This window comes from Aspergillus novofumigatus (genome assembly GCF_002847465.1).
Source record: "Aspergillus novofumigatus IBT 16806 chromosome Unknown P174scaffold_1, whole genome shotgun sequence".
Taxonomy (NCBI): domain Eukaryota; kingdom Fungi; phylum Ascomycota; class Eurotiomycetes; order Eurotiales; family Aspergillaceae; genus Aspergillus; species Aspergillus novofumigatus.
Genome location: NW_020194274.1, coordinates 1,905,908 through 1,921,730, shown reverse-complemented (window position 1 = coordinate 1,921,730; position 15,823 = coordinate 1,905,908). Strand labels below are relative to the sequence as shown.

The 15,823-nt window shown below is 47.3% G+C and overlaps 6 protein-coding genes across 6 annotated transcripts; 5 read left to right on the top strand and 1 right to left on the bottom strand.

Annotated features, from left to right (window-relative positions):
* Positions 1 to 408: 408 nt before the first annotated feature.
* P174DRAFT_456262 (uncharacterized protein) lies at positions 409 to 1,986 on the top strand (the record flags this gene model as incomplete). The annotated part of the gene is made up of 2 exons (XM_024829412.1): positions 409 to 693; positions 751 to 1,986. The coding sequence occupies 2 exons, from the start codon at positions 409 to 411 to the stop codon at positions 1,984 to 1,986; spliced, it is 1,521 nt and encodes a 506-aa protein (XP_024687155.1).
* A 740-nt stretch (positions 1,987 to 2,726) lies between these two features.
* P174DRAFT_436983 (putative ribosomal RNA large subunit methyltransferase J) lies at positions 2,727 to 3,948 on the top strand. The gene is made up of 5 exons (XM_024826170.1): positions 2,727 to 3,159; positions 3,214 to 3,264; positions 3,327 to 3,353; positions 3,401 to 3,442; positions 3,490 to 3,948. Exons 1-5 carry the CDS (start codon positions 2,977 to 2,979, stop codon positions 3,850 to 3,852), a joined length of 666 nt encoding a protein of 221 aa, XP_024687154.1. The 5' UTR covers positions 2,727 to 2,976; the 3' UTR covers positions 3,853 to 3,948.
* A 491-nt stretch (positions 3,949 to 4,439) lies between these two features.
* Positions 4,440 to 6,859, bottom strand: P174DRAFT_426841 (putative autophagy ubiquitin-activating enzyme ApgG; the record flags this gene model as incomplete). The annotated part of the gene is made up of 6 exons (XM_024825403.1): positions 4,440 to 4,829; positions 4,882 to 5,349; positions 5,406 to 5,550; positions 5,611 to 6,401; positions 6,435 to 6,564; positions 6,669 to 6,859. The coding sequence occupies 6 exons, from the start codon at positions 6,857 to 6,859 to the stop codon at positions 4,440 to 4,442; spliced, it is 2,115 nt and encodes a 704-aa protein (XP_024687153.1).
* Positions 6,860 to 7,972: 1,113 nt separating this feature from the next.
* Positions 7,973 to 9,805, top strand: P174DRAFT_500203 (deoxycytidine monophosphate deaminase). The gene is made up of 6 exons (XM_024830953.1): positions 7,973 to 8,208; positions 8,277 to 8,616; positions 8,694 to 9,055; positions 9,132 to 9,264; positions 9,317 to 9,503; positions 9,557 to 9,805. Exons 1-6 carry the CDS (start codon positions 8,187 to 8,189, stop codon positions 9,650 to 9,652), a joined length of 1,140 nt encoding a protein of 379 aa, XP_024687152.1. The 5' UTR covers positions 7,973 to 8,186; the 3' UTR covers positions 9,653 to 9,805.
* A 253-nt stretch (positions 9,806 to 10,058) lies between these two features.
* On the top strand, positions 10,059 to 12,073 carry P174DRAFT_436979 (imidazoleglycerol-phosphate synthase). Its single transcript, XM_024826169.1, has 4 exons — positions 10,059 to 10,408; positions 10,481 to 10,600; positions 10,681 to 11,919; positions 11,970 to 12,073. Exons 1-4 carry the CDS (start codon positions 10,286 to 10,288, stop codon positions 12,057 to 12,059), a joined length of 1,572 nt encoding a protein of 523 aa, XP_024687151.1. The 5' UTR covers positions 10,059 to 10,285; the 3' UTR covers positions 12,060 to 12,073.
* A 1,033-nt stretch (positions 12,074 to 13,106) lies between these two features.
* P174DRAFT_21365 (cleavage polyadenylation factor subunit MPE1) lies at positions 13,107 to 15,562 on the top strand. The gene is made up of 4 exons (XM_024821348.1): positions 13,107 to 13,387; positions 13,502 to 13,802; positions 13,853 to 13,953; positions 14,012 to 15,562. The coding sequence occupies exons 1-4, from the start codon at positions 13,216 to 13,218 to the stop codon at positions 15,334 to 15,336; spliced, it is 1,899 nt and encodes a 632-aa protein (XP_024687150.1). The 5' UTR covers positions 13,107 to 13,215; the 3' UTR covers positions 15,337 to 15,562.
* The last annotated feature ends 261 nt before the right edge of the window (positions 15,563 to 15,823 follow it).

Below are 15,823 nucleotides of genomic sequence, written 5' to 3'. Positions count from 1 at the left end.
CAGTGCAACCTAGAGAGTCCAGGTGTCCACAACTTCGGGAGCTGCCGAGCTAATTTTTCCGTTGAAAGTTGAAAGACGCGTGTCGGCCGCTGCCCCAAACAATAATAGCGGAGGTACGGTCGGTACCTTACGTTGACTACCCCCGTACCTTGAAAATAGATAGGTACCTATTGATATCGTTACAGACTGTTTTTTCAGACATGACCACGGACCCCAAGCAAACTAGAATTCATGCCACAATAATACAGTCTTGACGACTCAATTTTCGCATACCTAGTTGTTGTTGATCTCCCTTGCAAGCCGACACTGAATTCTCTCGTCCAAATGTCAGCACCGGGTTTTGATGATGTATGTATACTTTACGACCACGAGATGCAAGTGAAAACTCACCCAGTTCCTCAGTGCCGAATGGCACTTACCACAGCACACTATGAGCAAGAATATGAACGTGCAGTGGGCCGCACAACACTTGTTCTAGAAATCGAGCGAGCTCGGGAAATACGTATGCAGCAATTACTTCTCCAGTTCGAAAATGACAGCCTGCACTTGCAGCTAGAGGAGACCAGCGGAGAACTAGTCAGAGCCAGAGAATCTGAATCGTGCCTACGCGTTCAATTCAATAAGACCCTCAATGAAGTGAATCGCTTAAAGAATATACTCGCCGCCTCGTCACATGAAATAGAGAATCTTCGTGTGCGTTGCCCCGTTATACCTTGACCTGTCGGGACATCACTCTGACTTTTACGATAGGGCGAACTTGCTTCTCTGGGCAAGACTGCCGTTGAATCTAAGAGATTGGTAGACGAGAATATTCGCCTATCAAAAGAACTTTCCAACTTTCAATTAGAAGCGGAGCGGTTTAGGGTACAAAACATCTCTTCCCAGAATACCATCGCCGAAAAACAGGCATTGAGACGCCAGCTGATTACCGCCGAAGAGCAATTGGAGAACGAAAAGCGCGCTCACGAACGTGCTCAGTCCCGAGAGACTCGTCAGGCAGGGGAAATTGCCAATTTGTCTTCGAGACTTGAGGAAGCACGTAAGGAACTTGCAGAGCAAATAGAAGCTCGGGAACGACAAGAGCGCAGTGCTCGTCAGCAAAAACATGAAAGCGAAGCTCAGCGCGCTGCTCTCGAAGAAAGGATCGAAGATCTCAATCGAAAATTGCGGCAAGTCAAAGATCAACTCCAAGAAGCTCAGAGTAATGGTCAAAAGCGGCGTAATAATCTCAAAGCCACTGAAAGTCCTCAGCCCCATGCAAAATCTCGTGCTCCTCCTAATCGAACAATGGGCACCCAATTTGTTCCCGCACTGACCATTGCAACACCAGGGGCGATCAAGTCCTGGAATAAAGGCACCAAGCAACCAACAGCATTGCCTGGCGATAAATCGTCTTTCTCGATTACCCCATTTTTGAAACGCGCGAGTGAACCTCAGAATCCTTCAGTTAGCTCCGATGACGATTTAAATGAGCTACACACGGTCACTGTGTGCGCGGGGACACCTGGGAAAGTTTCAAGTGACAACATGGGTTTCGCCGAGAATGCAACTGTCAGCAGTCCACAGCAAAAAGACGGGCTGTTGTCCAGGGCGGAACCGTCTAAAAAGCGGTCGGAACTATCCCACCATATTGGTACCAAGTCCAAAATGGCCAGAGCAGTATCGTCCAGGTCACGCTCCCCACAGACTGATGTCGAAAACCATGCAGAAGGTGACGATGTTCCAAAGAACAGGGCCTCTAGTCATGGTCAGATGAAATTGAAGAGGCGTAAATTGGGGTTCCAGCGAGATAGGAACCTGTTTGAGGATGAAGAAGACCCGGACAACCAGGACATCAGAAAGCCAGCCCGTAAACTTGCTCCTGGTCCTGGACGAACTTCCCGAGACGATATACAGTTAACAGCCCGATCCAGTATAGTGCACAGCCGAGGCTTTGGTGCCCCTACGGGATTCTCCCCGTTAAAGCGAGACAGAAAGAGAATGTAGGCAGTGGAAAACCTTGAAGGAATATAATGTTTATCCGTAGCGGTAGTCCTTGATTTTAGTAATGCTGTGCTTCATCATTTACTGCATTCCTTTTTCATGATTGTGGATTCTTTCACGTGGAGAGATTTCGGTACCTGGCTCAATACTTGCATCAATACTTGCATAAGACGCTGCCCGGACTCTGTCTCAAGTGCAGCGACCGATGGCTCTTATAATATATTATGAACTGCTTGATCTACAGAATGTCATCTATTCATTGAAAGTAAAAAGCCCGCTACCTATGTACTAAACTACAATGTAAATTCTAGATTGATATGAGGAACAATAATTGGACTAGTCGCTGTGTTACGGAGGGTGGGCGTATGGGGTTGACTACATGAATGTCTTAGGGCATGAAGGGCAAGAAACTTAGTTGAGCTATATCTAGGGGAGTATAGCCCTTACATATTGTAAGAAGCGTCCCTATCTATCTACAATCCGTAGCTTAGCTCCAATGTTGCAGCTGTTTGGCGTCAATTAATTAACACTTGATTTGGAGAGGGAACAGCATGTTTTAATGAAAGGAGATAGGGGTGGGGTGATACCTATACTCTGAGTTTAGCTACTAAAACCTTCTGATATAGACGAGAGCTATCATTATTACATTGTCGTTGATGGATTACTCATTAGCTCTCCACCCTTATCCAAGATTCCACATGACAACCTGTTACTTCAGTATCTTAGTGTCCTACGCTGTTTGAATACAACTTCTAAAGGGCTGCCTACTAGAGTATATTATCTACAGAGTTTATCTACTGGTACTTGTTCTTTTCCTTTTCTCGTCACCTCCATCATCGGGCAGGGTTAGATTTGCAGTATCTATATTGTATCACACCTGATTATCAAGGACGGCCCAATCCAATAATACATTGACGTGATCCCGCCATCCAAAATTTCCCGCAGACACCAATCAAATTGGGTATCTACCTCACATAGAAAGATCCCAGCACCATGTTCTTTTCGTCCCGCCCAACTAAGACTATAAAACTCGAGATCAGTGATATAACGTCTCTCCTCATATTCAAGAGACATTCATCCTCGAAGAGATGGCAAGCACGTCAGATCAAAGACCACTTTACAAGAGCTGCGGCAGTACAAGGCTTGAAGAGCCGTGCAGCATTCAAGTTATTGCAGGTATGGATTACTTGAGCCTTACTGTTCATTTTATGCTAAACACAGGTAATTTAGATCGATGAGAAATATCACATTTTCAAGAGTGGGCAAACAGTAGTGGATCTGGTATACCGCCCCTGTCGCTTTCAAGTCTGGGCATTCAGGCTGACCTCTGTTATTCTCATCAGGGATACGCCCCCGGCTCCTGGTCTCAGGTTTGTTTGATCTCGCGGCAGTTTTAATAGACATCTAACTCTCTCAGGTGGCAGCGACTCGAACTCAACCGAACGGTCGAGTCCTGGGCGTAGACATAATCCCAGCACAGCCCCCAAAGGCGTCTCTACCATACAGGGCAACTTCCTTGCCCCAGATATTCAGGCCTATGTTCGGGAGTTCCTCCGCGATCCTTGTAGAGGCAGACCGCGTTCCCCTGGTCCGTGGGACGGAGACGAACACAATAATACGACCTTGAGTTCGACCGCGAGCCTGGAGCACAATAGCGAGTTCATCGGACAAAGTGATGCCGTGTCGGAGAGAACGGTAGATGTGGTTCTAAGCGATATGTGTGCTCCCTGGTTCCAAACCACCGGCTTCTGGAAGCGAAGTCTAAGTGACCCTTATAATAGGATGATGAACACAAGCGGCGTGAATTTTCGAGATCACGCCGGCAGCATGGTACTTCAATCAAATGTCATACTTATCGTACATATTTGACTGATCTGATAGGACCTCTGCCGTGCCGCATTGCAATTCAGCTTTGACACCTTACGGACTGGAGGTCATTTCATTTGCAAATTTTATCAAGGGGTCGAGGACAAAGAACTAGAGAGACAGTTCAGAGCACTCTTCCATAGAGTGCACAGGATCAAGCCAGAGTCTTCGCGCAATGTACGTGCTGGACATATCGAGTATTGTTATCGTCATCACGCACTGACTTGCGCAGGAATCAAGGGAAGCGTACTTTGTTGGCCTCGACAGAAGGAATAACGCGTTGAAGAAAGAGGTCCTCATGCATTCCTAGATCAGAACCCACCAGCCAGATGTAGCTCTCATCTCATTCTGCTGCCCTGCCCTGCGCACCTGGTATCGGATCACCGAATACTTAGATGATTTCCTCCTCGTTCTCAAGCGACTCGTCCCACTCGATGTCATCTATCGTTTCTTCTGCTCTTGCTTGGACCTTCTGTTGTGTCAGCCATCCATATCAACCGAAATTGCCTTGTTTATGGCCAGTGCCAGAGAGTTCCGGTCGGGTTGGGTGATTTGGGCGGACGGGGGAAGCGAAAGACGAGGAATAGAGGTTAGGTTAAAAGAGGGTTGCTGTGACTGACCTCCCTAAGACCACTCAACTCCTCCACATATCCGGGCTCGTTCAAAGCTTTTACCACAAATTCCCAGCCGTGTTCATTGTATGCGTTAACGACATTTATTGAGCAGGCACTACAACAGTCATAGCTTCTTCCTATAACCGAAATGTTTTCGAAGGACGAAAGAAATCCCCTGATTTGGTGTGGCACCAGACCAAGAGGGTGAGAACCGCGGTCATCGTTTGGCAAAGCAGCTGGGGCCGCAGCACCTTGAGGGTGCTGCAGAAGTGAAATGAGCAGCTCAACCGTCAAGGCTGAAGCTATTGTGGCTACACCTGGTCGAGTGACGGTGCATTGTTGATCAAGTGTCTGATCTCTTACAGACTTAAAAAAAGTCAGTCGCATAAAGACACGGCACTTGGGAATGGTGGCTTACGTTCATCGGCGCAACTACGTCATTGCAAAAGTAGCAACCAAGCTCTGATGTTGGGTCTGCATCGTTTCTGACGCCGTGTCGCATGACCACAAAAGAATCGAATCCAAGCGCTGCATTCATCACAATCTTCCCCGCCGCCTTACCAATGACTGTTGGGAGCCAGCGCGATTCTCTCGTGTCCATAAGAAGGAAAATAACGTCGTGCTCATCTACTAGAGCCTTGAGAATACCGAACTCTTTTCGTGTCTTCTCCGTGTCTGTGATAGGATGGCCAGCCATTGGCACCGAAAGAACATGCCCGGTAGCCTCAACACCAGGGTAGATTTCCGACAGGGCTTGCGCAGCTCGAATTGCCTTTCTAGCGCCACCTTCTAGGCAGTCTTTAAAGTTGAAAAGTGGCTGCCTCACCGGATTTGAAAAAGATACGTTTCCGTTATCCACGAACGTTATCTTCGTAACTCCCCAAGCCTAGAGGCCAAGCAGCTCGGTGAATGTCTGTTCAACGGAGATATGGGAAGACGTACCATTAAATTTCGAGCAACATAGCTTCCTAATGTCCCAGCTCCAAGTAAGAGGCATCTGGTGCGTTTGATCTTCTCAAGATCGAGATCCGGGCTGATCCTCCATTTCATGAGTTTCAGATTGAGATCAACGGACTGATCCGCCAGCCTAGCCATTGCGTTAGACGCACACAAGTACTTTGAGTGGCACATCCCGAAACCTGCTCACCTCTTGGGATTCAGATACTCTGTCAGGTCCACTAATCTCCCTGACAGCTTTCCCGCTGAATTCCGTTCCCAGCCAGTTACTTTGGGCGCACCGTTCACTGTTTCAGGAGAACTCCCCGGGTGTGACACCGGCTGAGCCTTGCATTCCATTGTGACTACCATGCTGCGACCATTCTCGCGACGTGTATCGCGATACCTCAAAATCTGGGCTCTTCGTAGACCCCAACGTCGCTTGATGAGAAATAGTAGATTCCTCAGCATCCAACCCGGCGCATCGTCGTAGTTCGAAGGATCGGCAAAACAAACGAAGCTATCCTCGAATGGCGCCCCATCGAAAAACCCGCTCTCATAACTTGCTAGAGAAGCAATCTTCCAGTTGTGTCCGGTGCTCTGCTGTGAACTAGCCACCAATGTCCCATCTGCTGTTTCGGGCATCCCCTTGGCATCATGCCCAGGTCTGCCATCAAGCTCGAAATACTTCCTTGCGAGGAAGAAGCCTCGCTGACAAGCTTCGACGCTGCGGGACCAGGTCTGCACTGCCTCCACAAGAGTCGAACTTTCAAGAGTGGATAAAGCCTTGAATGGTGCCCTATTCATCGGTTCAACCGGAGTATCACCGACGATCTGCCCAGAATATGGTACAGGAGTCCAGGAAGGGGTTGAATGAAGTGCAGGAAACGCGAACCAGTAGTGGAACTTATACTTCTTAAGATCTGCGAAAGACAGTATCATGAAGGAAGATAATTTTGACGGACACAAGTAGATGCTGCCGTCCTCTATGGCATCCCGTATCTTTCCGGAATATCATTAGTAAACTTCATTGACCTTTTGCACCGTGAGGCTGACCGTTTGCCCGGCTTGTTGCAACATCTGAGGCTTATCGATATCGCGGTATTCTTCAAAAGTATTAAAATTTTTGATCGTCCCTTCAGCTCTGTAATAACCTTCCGGTACACTGGTGTAATCCATGGCCAATTAGCAATTATACCCTCTGGGCCCTACATATCGCCGACATAACTGTAAAAGGAAGTAGGAGTTGAGCTCAGACTATGGACTCACTCGTCGCTGGTGAGGGCATTTCCATGTATCTGCATCCGACAAGAATTATTCGGTGCGTCCGTGGAGCGCAGTTCGTACAGGCCTAATACTTTGCGAGCAGAGTCATCGAGTTTGTCACGGTCTATTTTCAATGTAGCTAGAGCTGTATAGAATGGGAGCTCAATGTCCGAGGCAAAAGGAGCGTACTGCATTTTGTTCGGTTATAATGTCGTGTGGATGTCCTAGGACCCTGAGCCCTATCTCAATATTTTAAAGAGTGAGCCGCAGGTATATCTGGATCTGCTTCTGCTCTGATTATGATGACGAGCGTTAAACTGTTCAAGTGCAACTGTATCAGACAGTGGAGTAATGATAAGGTAGGAAGTAGAGTCGTACTAGTACTAGAAAAGTAGTACGTAGTAATAAATGACAGCGGGCCGAGAAGGCGGGCAAGCCCAACTTCCTGGATTTATAGCATAATACGAGAGGTAAATACACCCCCCCATACATACAGATCTGAAGTGCTGCGTAGAGCGACGTGACTTTTCCTCCTCCCCGTCATCATCATTTCTGAACAGCTGACTAGGTCAGACATGATGACGGTCATGGGCAAACCTTATCCACAATCCGCCACTTCGTCCATCACGGGTAGTCTCCCTGCCTTCTTGTTTGGGAATTCGCCAGCTTATTCCTCGTTGTTTCGTTGACCCACGCAGCCAAATAAGTTATCTACTACCTTATCTAGTCGGTATATCTACAGTGGCACGTCAAAAGTTTGAATCCAGCGGTATTTACCGCTAGCCCTGATTAGGCAACTCAACTCCCTAATATTTTATATACATATCAGGATGCATTTTGTGAATTCTAGAATGACTCCATCCAACACTATGGAGCTCACAGATACGTGATCGCATCTGCGGAGATATTTCTTTGCGAGGTGCCATAATATTGATTACTGAGAGATGTATCTCGAGATTTGAATCTGCGGATAGAATATTAGGTGTTTGCCTAATCGGGCTAGCGGTAAATACGCTGGATTCAAACTTTTGACGCGTCAGTAGATACTTTCACGCTCTTCCTTCCTCGGTATCCTTGGCATCTAGGTATTAATACTACAGTATTCTGTGGTCTGTGCTGTATTTCTGATTCCAGTTACTATTAGCTTCCCTCTAACTGGACTCTTAGATGTTAATATATATAAATAACAGCCAGAGGCTACACGATGCGGGATTGGTTGATAATAATACATGCATAACACCAAAAGTTCTCCCTACCCCACTAAATACATCCTACGCGGCTAGGCTGTTGCTTGTAATTCGGATCTTCTCGATTATTATTATCTGTACCTTAGGTTCTACGTGCCTCTAGTTACCTCAGACGCGATTGTTTGAAAAATCAACTGGATAGCCCACTGGTGTCAACATCAGCTTGTAATGGGTTAATAGAAGAAACCAAAACATTATCGTACTGATTGAAGGATCTGCCACTTCACACACATCTCACCAGGCATCCTTTGCATCTTCCTGTCAGGGCCAAGAAATGCTGATTGGCTTGTGTGGAGGTTAGTATGAACCCTTCATGACGAAAATATTCCACAGCATGATGGACTAATGACACTGGAGGGGAAAGGAATATGCTCAGGCAAGCACGCCATCGCAGATTACCTCATTGAACATCAAGAGTTCCAACTCCTTGAGCTGAACAACAAACACTACCCTCGGATAACCGATGACCATGAAGACGATCTTCGGTTACAAGCTTCGGAACTCAGCAACAAGAGGAATTCAGAATTCACATTCGACAGCGTCGAATCCCTCCTAGACTTTGCAACGAAAAGATGGAGGGAGCGCTGGGTCACAACAGATATCTGGGATACTGCGACCATAGAGCGTTTTCTTCAACGACCATTTTTCCTCCTAGTGAGCGTTGATGCGCCAGTTAGTCTTCGGTGGAAGCGGTTCACAGATAGGTAATTCCCTTGCCAAGACCCTATGCCCTTAATAACATATTCTGTATGGAAATATAATGTTTTTACTCCATTTTTAGGTGCCGAAGGAGACAGCTTGATCCTCCTCCGCTTGAAAGATTTGTTATATGGAATGATCGGCACCTTTACGATAAAGAAATTGGACGTGCCTATCTGACGGATCGTGCGCAAGTGCGATTGTTCAACTCATGCTCTTCTTTGGAGGAACTGCATGCTGCTCTTGAAGCCCTGAATCTCGCCGACGAGCAACGTCTACGTCCCAACTGGGACCAGTATTTCATGCAACTAGCTTCACTCGCTGCGCAGAGAAGCAATTGCATGAAGAGAAGAGTGGGCTGTGTGCTCGTTAGGGAGCGCCGTGTAATTAGCACCGGATACAACGGGACTCCTCGGCATCTTACCAACTGCAATGAAGGTGGATGTATGAAATCTCCTGAAGGCCTGCAGCTTGCCTTTGATCTTCTCGTGCTTTTCTAAGAGAGACTCACATCGACCAGGTCCGCGATGCAACCGTGGAGAAGGAGGAGGCGTTGGCCTATCGACATGTCTTTGCCTTCATGCTGAAGAGAACGCTTTGTTGGAAGCAGGCCGAGAGCGTATACGTGAAGGTTCAATACTCTATTGCGATACGTCAGATTCCCCAGCCCCTGCTCGTTGTTTTCCAGATGTTGATGATCCGTAGATGCCCTTGCTTGACGTGTACAGTCAAGATCGCCCAAGTCGGTATATCGGAAGTCGTGTATTCCCAAGGATACAACATGGACCAAGAAGTTTGTCTGAATCACCACACTTTAGTAAACGCAGCTAACAGGAGGCAGAGTGCTGCAATCTTGAAAGCTGCTGGAGTATGTCTGAGACAGTTTTCCCCGGTAAGCTACACGGTCTCTTCCGGACTCGACAAAAAGGGCTTACACAGATATAGCCTCGAAACGGCCTCATCTATCTCCAAAATTCTCAGAACATTGCTTCGGATTTGCCCTTGATCATCAGTCTTTCCGGTGGGAATGATGTCTCATAAAGCGCTTGTTCATGATATAGCGTTTAGTTCGACCAAGCGATATCTACAGACCGTCTGACTCGACATTTCGAGATTGTTTTGCATGAACCATTGCAATAGAGGGATATAGATTTTGAAATAACAAATAAAGAGGAGCATTGGTTTCCATTGGTCAAGACAGGTTTATTATCCCATTCGCACCTTAGTGGGCTCCATTGTCTGCCGGGTCGCAGGCCCAACCAGCAGGTAAGATCACTTTTGGGTAGAATATACTCTTGTACAATAACCCAGTAGACTGCGTTGTCAGCGAGCTTCAGGCTAAGCGAACCCGAAGTAGTAGTACTAGTGAGAAAGTGGATTCTAAGGCGGTCAGCTGTCTAGAATATTGATGTGGGCGGAAGGGAAAAAAAGAGCAAAAAAAAAGGTTATCATTTTGAACAATGACTCAGCTAAATGCCCCCGCCGTGGTGGGGAGTGATGTTTGACAATAAATGAGGAGGGTGATTATTCTTCTTCCCAAGCCACTTTCATTCATTCTCTCTGTCCCCGAATGTCTGCGGGCTTACCGAAGCCCGACAAAGCCTGTGATTCAGCCTCTACTCGACTTTAGTATTGAAGTACAGCACTTACGGCTTGAGATATCGGACTGCCGCCATGCCGACTGTTCACCTGCTCGATTATGTCGCAGGAAATGTCCGCTCGTTGGTGAATGCGATCAACAAAGTTGGATTCGATGTTGAATGGATCAAGTCTCCGGCCGATATTAAAAATGCCGATGTGCGCACTCTTCTCTGTTGCTAGTCTTGTTTCTGCTACTGCACGATTCACAACTGACATATATCATCGTAGAGACTCATGGTGCCCGGTGTTGGCCATTTCGGCCATTGCCTCTCTCAGCTTTCCGAAGGTGGCTTCCTGGAACCGATCAGACAGCATATAGAGCTGGGAAAGCCCTTCATGGGCATATGTGTTGGTCTGCAGGCACTTTTCGAGGGCTCTGAAGAAGATTCCGACACCCCGGATTGGGACTGATCCCACAACGAATGCAGAAATTCAACGATGACAGGAAGAGCGTGCCTCACATAGGCTGGAACTCTGCTATGAATACAACCTCGGAGCGTCAAACTTTCTATGGGTTGAACCCGAACAGCAAGTATTACTACGTTCATTCCTTCGCAGCTCTCTACAAGGCCGGCGTATTAGAGAACGACGGCTGGTCAGTTGCTACGGCCACGTACGGTGATGAAGAATTTATTGGCGCCATCGCTCGGGAAAATATCTTTGCTACTCAGTTTCATCCGGAGAAAAGCGGACAAGCTGGACTACGGACTCTCCGTGCGTTCTTGAATGGTGACAAATTCCAGCCAATCGGAACGGAAGGTCTGGAGGCAAGAAAGAGGGAAGACGGGTTGACCCGCAGGATCATCGCCTGTCTTGATGTCCGTACGAATGATGCTGGTGATCTGGTCGTCACGAAAGGTGATCAATACGATGTGCGAGAGAAGGTCGGCGTGGACGCAGGAGGTCAGGTAAGAAATCTGGGAAAGCCGGTTGACATGGCAAAGAGGTATTACGAGCAAGGGGCGGACGAGGTCACCTTCCTCAATATCACGTCTTTTCGGAATTGCCCGCTCGTAGATACCCCAATGTTGGAAATCTTGAGAAGAACATCGGAGACCGTCTTTGTTCCTCTGACAATCGGAGGCGGTATCAAGGACACTATCGATCCTGACGGGACTCACATCTCTGCTCTGGATGTTGCTACAATGTATTTCAAGTCTGGAGCCGATAAAGTCAGCATTGGATCGGATGCGGTCATTGCGGCTGAGGAGTACTATCGTCGCGGCGAAAAGCTCACCGGAAGAACTGCCATCGAGACAATTTCGAAGGCTTATGGAAACCAAGCTGTGGTTGTGAGCGTTGACCCCAAGCGAGTTTATGTCACAAGCCCGGATGACACCGAGCACCATACGATCAAAACGAAGTACCCGAACGCTAGCGGCCAGAGTTATTGCTGGTATCAGTGCACAATCAAGGGTGGCAGAGAGAGTCGTGATATTGACGTCCGACAGCTAGTGAAGGCTGTTGAGGCCATGGGTGCTGGCGAGATTCTACTGAATTGCATCGACAAGGACGGAAGTAACAGTGGATTTGACCTGGAGTTGATCAACGATGTCAAGGCTGCTATCAAAATCCCTGTCATTGCTTCAAGCGGTGCTGGTGTGCCAAAGCATTTTGAAGATGTCTTCCGATATACGACCACCGATGCGGCATTAGGTGCTGGAATGGTATGAGCCGCCTTCATCGTCCCATTAGTTCTCAGCTAACGAGGCCACAGTTCCACCGTGGTGAGTCTACTGTTGGACAGGTCAAGGAACACCTTCGGAACGAGGGATTTCTAGTCCGCAACTTCGAAAGCGACGAGTGATGGTATACAGTTTGACCGCAGCCCATTTTGCACCCTAGTTACCCCATTGTAGGCAGTATTAGGAAGTTCTAGCTAATAAGAGTTCGCGATCAGAGGAGAGCGGCGTCCTTGGGTCAATGCTTGTATGTTTTTAACTGTATATAGAATGACTCACATCAAAATCACACAAATGATGCCCATTGCGTCGATATCCATTTTCGGATATGGGATTCTTACAAGAAAAAATGGGAAATCTCCATTTATCCAACCCTACGCCTAGGGTGAAAGGATGCGTCACATGATCTAGGAGTCACATGCTGTGACAATAGGGTTGCTTATAAACCAAGATCACATGACCAAATGAACGCCTCAACTCATCACAGCAAATTTCATCCATGAGACACTAATTATCTCAAGTTCCCCTCCGTCCGTGCTAAAGGACAATACTTCCTTCTCTTGACATAATTCAGTGCCGCTATAGATCACCTTTCTCCTCTGCTTGCTATTAATGTGACTTGGACCTTGTTCATATTATTCTGTTATCTCCATTATTTGAACACTGGCGACTGTCCAGTAGACCCAAGAACGCCATCTGGATTAACAGCCAGTGCTCTTTATTTCGTTCAGCTCCAGTTCCCTCATTTTGCTATCATCTCGGGGTTGCATGTCAGTAGTCAATCTCCAGACGTGATCAATTATTCATTCGCTGCCGGACATTTTTCTCAGGGCATAGCTCAGACGTCAGGTTTCGTGGGCAAGCAGGACATTGTGACTTTCCTATGGTCTTTGGATTGGCAAGAGCTTTGCATTCTCTGACCCACTGCTCGTCGCTGCAGATCAGCTGCTTCTCAACTTTCATGATCAACAGGTCCGAGTTTATTTGTATACAGTAACTCGCACTGTTACTGTTTGCACCGAAGGGAAATCTTTCGAAAGTACAGTTTCCGAGCATTGCCATTCCACTTCCCGTCTTCGTGATCTCTGGACTTACCTGAAGAGAGGGAAATTGAGTCACCGTCTGTTATTGGCGATCTGCCATCCAATTCAGTGTTGCTTTCTTTCTCTCCGTGATTTTTCCTGTCACTTGTATGCTTCAACTTGAAGAAAAGTGTCGTCCCTTCTATTTTTGATCTAATTACATTCACAAACTCACTTGCTGGACGCGCAATTCAATACAATGTCATCCTCTGTTCACTTCAAGTTCAAGTCTCAAAAAGAGCCTTCAAGGGTAACTTTCGACGGGACCGGTATTTCTGTTTTTGAATTGAAACGTGAAATTATCAATCAGAGTAGATTGGGCGATGGGTCGGATTTTGAATTGTCTATTTACAATGAGGATACAGGCGAAGGTAAGCTCTGCGGTTTTGTCCTCATTACTTCTCTTCGGGCTGGTGTTTGGAGGAAAAACCGGAAACTCCGAAAAAGGAAATTAAAAAAGCGTCATCGCTGACTTATTCTTGCAGAGTATGATGATGATACCACAATCATTCCCCGTTCCACTTCCGTTATCGCTCGGAGGTTGCCTGCCTCTCGGCCTGGCAAAGGCGGCGCTGCTCGTTACGTATCTGGGAAAATGCCCGTTAGCGCTCGCAGCGCGCCTCGTAATGATGCTTCAATGTCGACCCGAGCTATATCAAATACTAGCAACACAGTGAGCAACAGCGTTATAGAGCTCAATAACGCGCAGACAGAGGAGGAGAAGATTAATGCTCTTTTCAACCTGCAAGCTAGCCAGTGGAAAGAGCAGCAACAGGAGATGGCAAAGTATGCATATACCTATTACATGCGGATGTAGTGCTAATGGACATCAATAGTGCTACACCTGTACCCTTCGGTCGTGGGAGAGGAAAGGCGGTCAATGTTCCTGATCACCCGCCGCCTCCTGGGTATCTTTGCTACCGCTGTCGGGAAAAAGGTGAGAGACGACTAGTGTTGAATTTGGGAAACAGGGTTTAACCGATATGTTTGTCTAGGCCACTGGATCCAAGCGTGTCCGACTAACAATGATCCAAAATTCGATGGCAAATACCGAGTGAAGCGATCTACTGGTATACCACGCTCACTCCAAACGAAGGTTGAGAAGCCGGAATCATTGGCACTCGATGGGTCGAATGAAGATCTTCGAAATACAGGTGTCATGGTTAATGCTGATGGTGATTTCGTCATTGCGAAGCCAGACAAAGCAGCTTGGGAATTGTACCAGGAGAAGGCCAAAGCTTCTTCAGCAGCGGCAGCAGAAGCGGCAGCAGCGGAGTACAGCAAAGAATTGCAGTCCTGGGGTTTGGAGTGCCCTATTGATAAACGTATGTTCCTAGAGCCCACTAAGACACCATGCTGCCACCGAACTTACTGCAATGATTGTATTACCAATGCATTGATTGAGAGTGATTTTGTTTGCCCTGGCTGCGCCACAGAAGGTGTTTTGCTTGACAATCTTTCGGTGGATGACGAGGCTGTTTCGAAAATCAAAGCCTTTGAGGATGAAAAAGCGGACTCCAGAAAAGATACGCAGAAGAATCCCACAGTGCGTGATAGCTCATCCAACAGTAAAGGGTCTGATTCAGAGAGAACAGTCTCTGGGGAGAAGGAGCCATCATCATTGCCGTCAGTCAACGGCGCTCTGGACTCGACTACGAAGAAAAGACCAGCGGACGAAAATCTCCCGAGCACCAACCCTGAAGGGTCGAATTTGAGCCCGTCGAACAAGAAGCAAAAAGCTGATCCGATTGCTCCGTCGGGCACTGTGTCGACGAACCTACAAATTCAGGATTCTTCGAATGAGGTCTCATCCATCACCCACGACCAGCCAATGCCTTTTGGGTTTGGCTTTATGAATCCGCAAAGCATGCCTACAATGCCATTCACTGAGGCTGGGTTCATGGGCGGAGGAATGGGGTTTATGAATCCTTTGGGCCTTCCTACAAATGGTTTCCCGAATAATTTGAATCAAGCATGGAATCCAATGAATAATCTGGGATTCGATTCCCTTCAGGATGGCATTTATGGTAGTCAACAGAGTGGTGCAATGAATGGCTACGGTCAAGCAAACATGTACTCCAACATGGGAAATGCCTCGATGCAGATGATGGGCATGAGCCAGATGGCGGGGTCGATTCCCCCAAATGCGGGTTTTCAGCAGGGACCAGGCGTTGGCCACTTCTCAAATCAACAACGAACTTCATTTAGCTCGCCATTCGCGAGGGAAGAAGACTCCCCGTATTTCCGACAACCTGTCAATCCTCAGCGACACCAAGGAAGACACCGAAGAATAAGACCAAGCGATTATCGTGAGTTATAAGAGCGTGTGGTAGGATACATGTACATCGCAGCTGTTCTATCATCACTTCCACATCTCTTGTTCCTGTCGGTTCTTCTCGGCAACCCCCAGAATGTAGATAGTCCCGAGCCCTCATTTCTCCTTCAATTTCAGGGAATGGAAAAATCCCTTTTACGGGCTTTCATATAATGTTCCGATAGGAATCGTTCCGTTTGATCCACAGAGGTTTGTTTTATACTCAAACTACCAGCAAAGACCAAGCAACCTGGAAGTGTTGTGATACGCAAGTGCGTTAGAGCTAGTACCGGGCCAATGTTTGACACCTGAGCACGAAACTATTACGGAATCCAGCAGGATACGGGATACAAAGACCAACTCTGTAGCTGCTCCGCGAAGTTAGAACTACCTTTACAGAATCTTTAGCAACCTTTTTTGTTCCCTAGCAAGCTTTGTTTCTCTATCATACAGTGCTCTAATCATATCTTTTTTTATCAGATTGGTAGAATAT

Excerpts from the sequence above, each read along its gene's own strand:
- P174DRAFT_436983 (XM_024826170.1), top strand. The coding sequence starts at position 2,977 with ATGTTCTTTTCGTCCCGCCCAACTAAGACTATAAAACTCGAGATCAGT. Across the intron at positions 3,265-3,326 it reads GGCAAACAGTAGTGGATCTG|GGATACGCCCCCGGCTCCTG; the intron begins GTATACCGCCCC and ends TATTCTCATCAG. Across the intron at positions 3,443-3,489 it reads CGAACGGTCGAGTCCTGGGC|GGCAACTTCCTTGCCCCAGA; the intron begins GTAGACATAATC and ends TCTACCATACAG.
- P174DRAFT_436979 (XM_024826169.1), top strand. The coding sequence starts at position 10,286 with ATGCCGACTGTTCACCTGCTCGATTATGTCGCAGGAAATGTCCGCTCG. Across the intron at positions 10,409-10,480 it reads CCGATATTAAAAATGCCGAT|AGACTCATGGTGCCCGGTGT; the intron begins GTGCGCACTCTT and ends ATATCATCGTAG. Across the intron at positions 10,601-10,680 it reads AGCCCTTCATGGGCATATGT|AAATTCAACGATGACAGGAA; the intron begins GTTGGTCTGCAG and ends CAACGAATGCAG.
- P174DRAFT_21365 (XM_024821348.1), top strand. The coding sequence starts at position 13,216 with ATGTCATCCTCTGTTCACTTCAAGTTCAAGTCTCAAAAAGAGCCTTCA. Across the intron at positions 13,388-13,501 it reads CAATGAGGATACAGGCGAAG|AGTATGATGATGATACCACA; the intron begins GTAAGCTCTGCG and ends TTATTCTTGCAG. Across the intron at positions 13,954-14,011 it reads CTACCGCTGTCGGGAAAAAG|GCCACTGGATCCAAGCGTGT; the intron begins GTGAGAGACGAC and ends ATGTTTGTCTAG.
- P174DRAFT_500203 (XM_024830953.1), top strand. The coding sequence starts at position 8,187 with ATGCTGATTGGCTTGTGTGGAG. Across the intron at positions 8,617-8,693 it reads TGGAAGCGGTTCACAGATAG|GTGCCGAAGGAGACAGCTTG; the intron begins GTAATTCCCTTG and ends CTCCATTTTTAG. Across the intron at positions 9,504-9,556 it reads GTCTGAGACAGTTTTCCCCG|CCTCGAAACGGCCTCATCTA; the intron begins GTAAGCTACACG and ends ACACAGATATAG.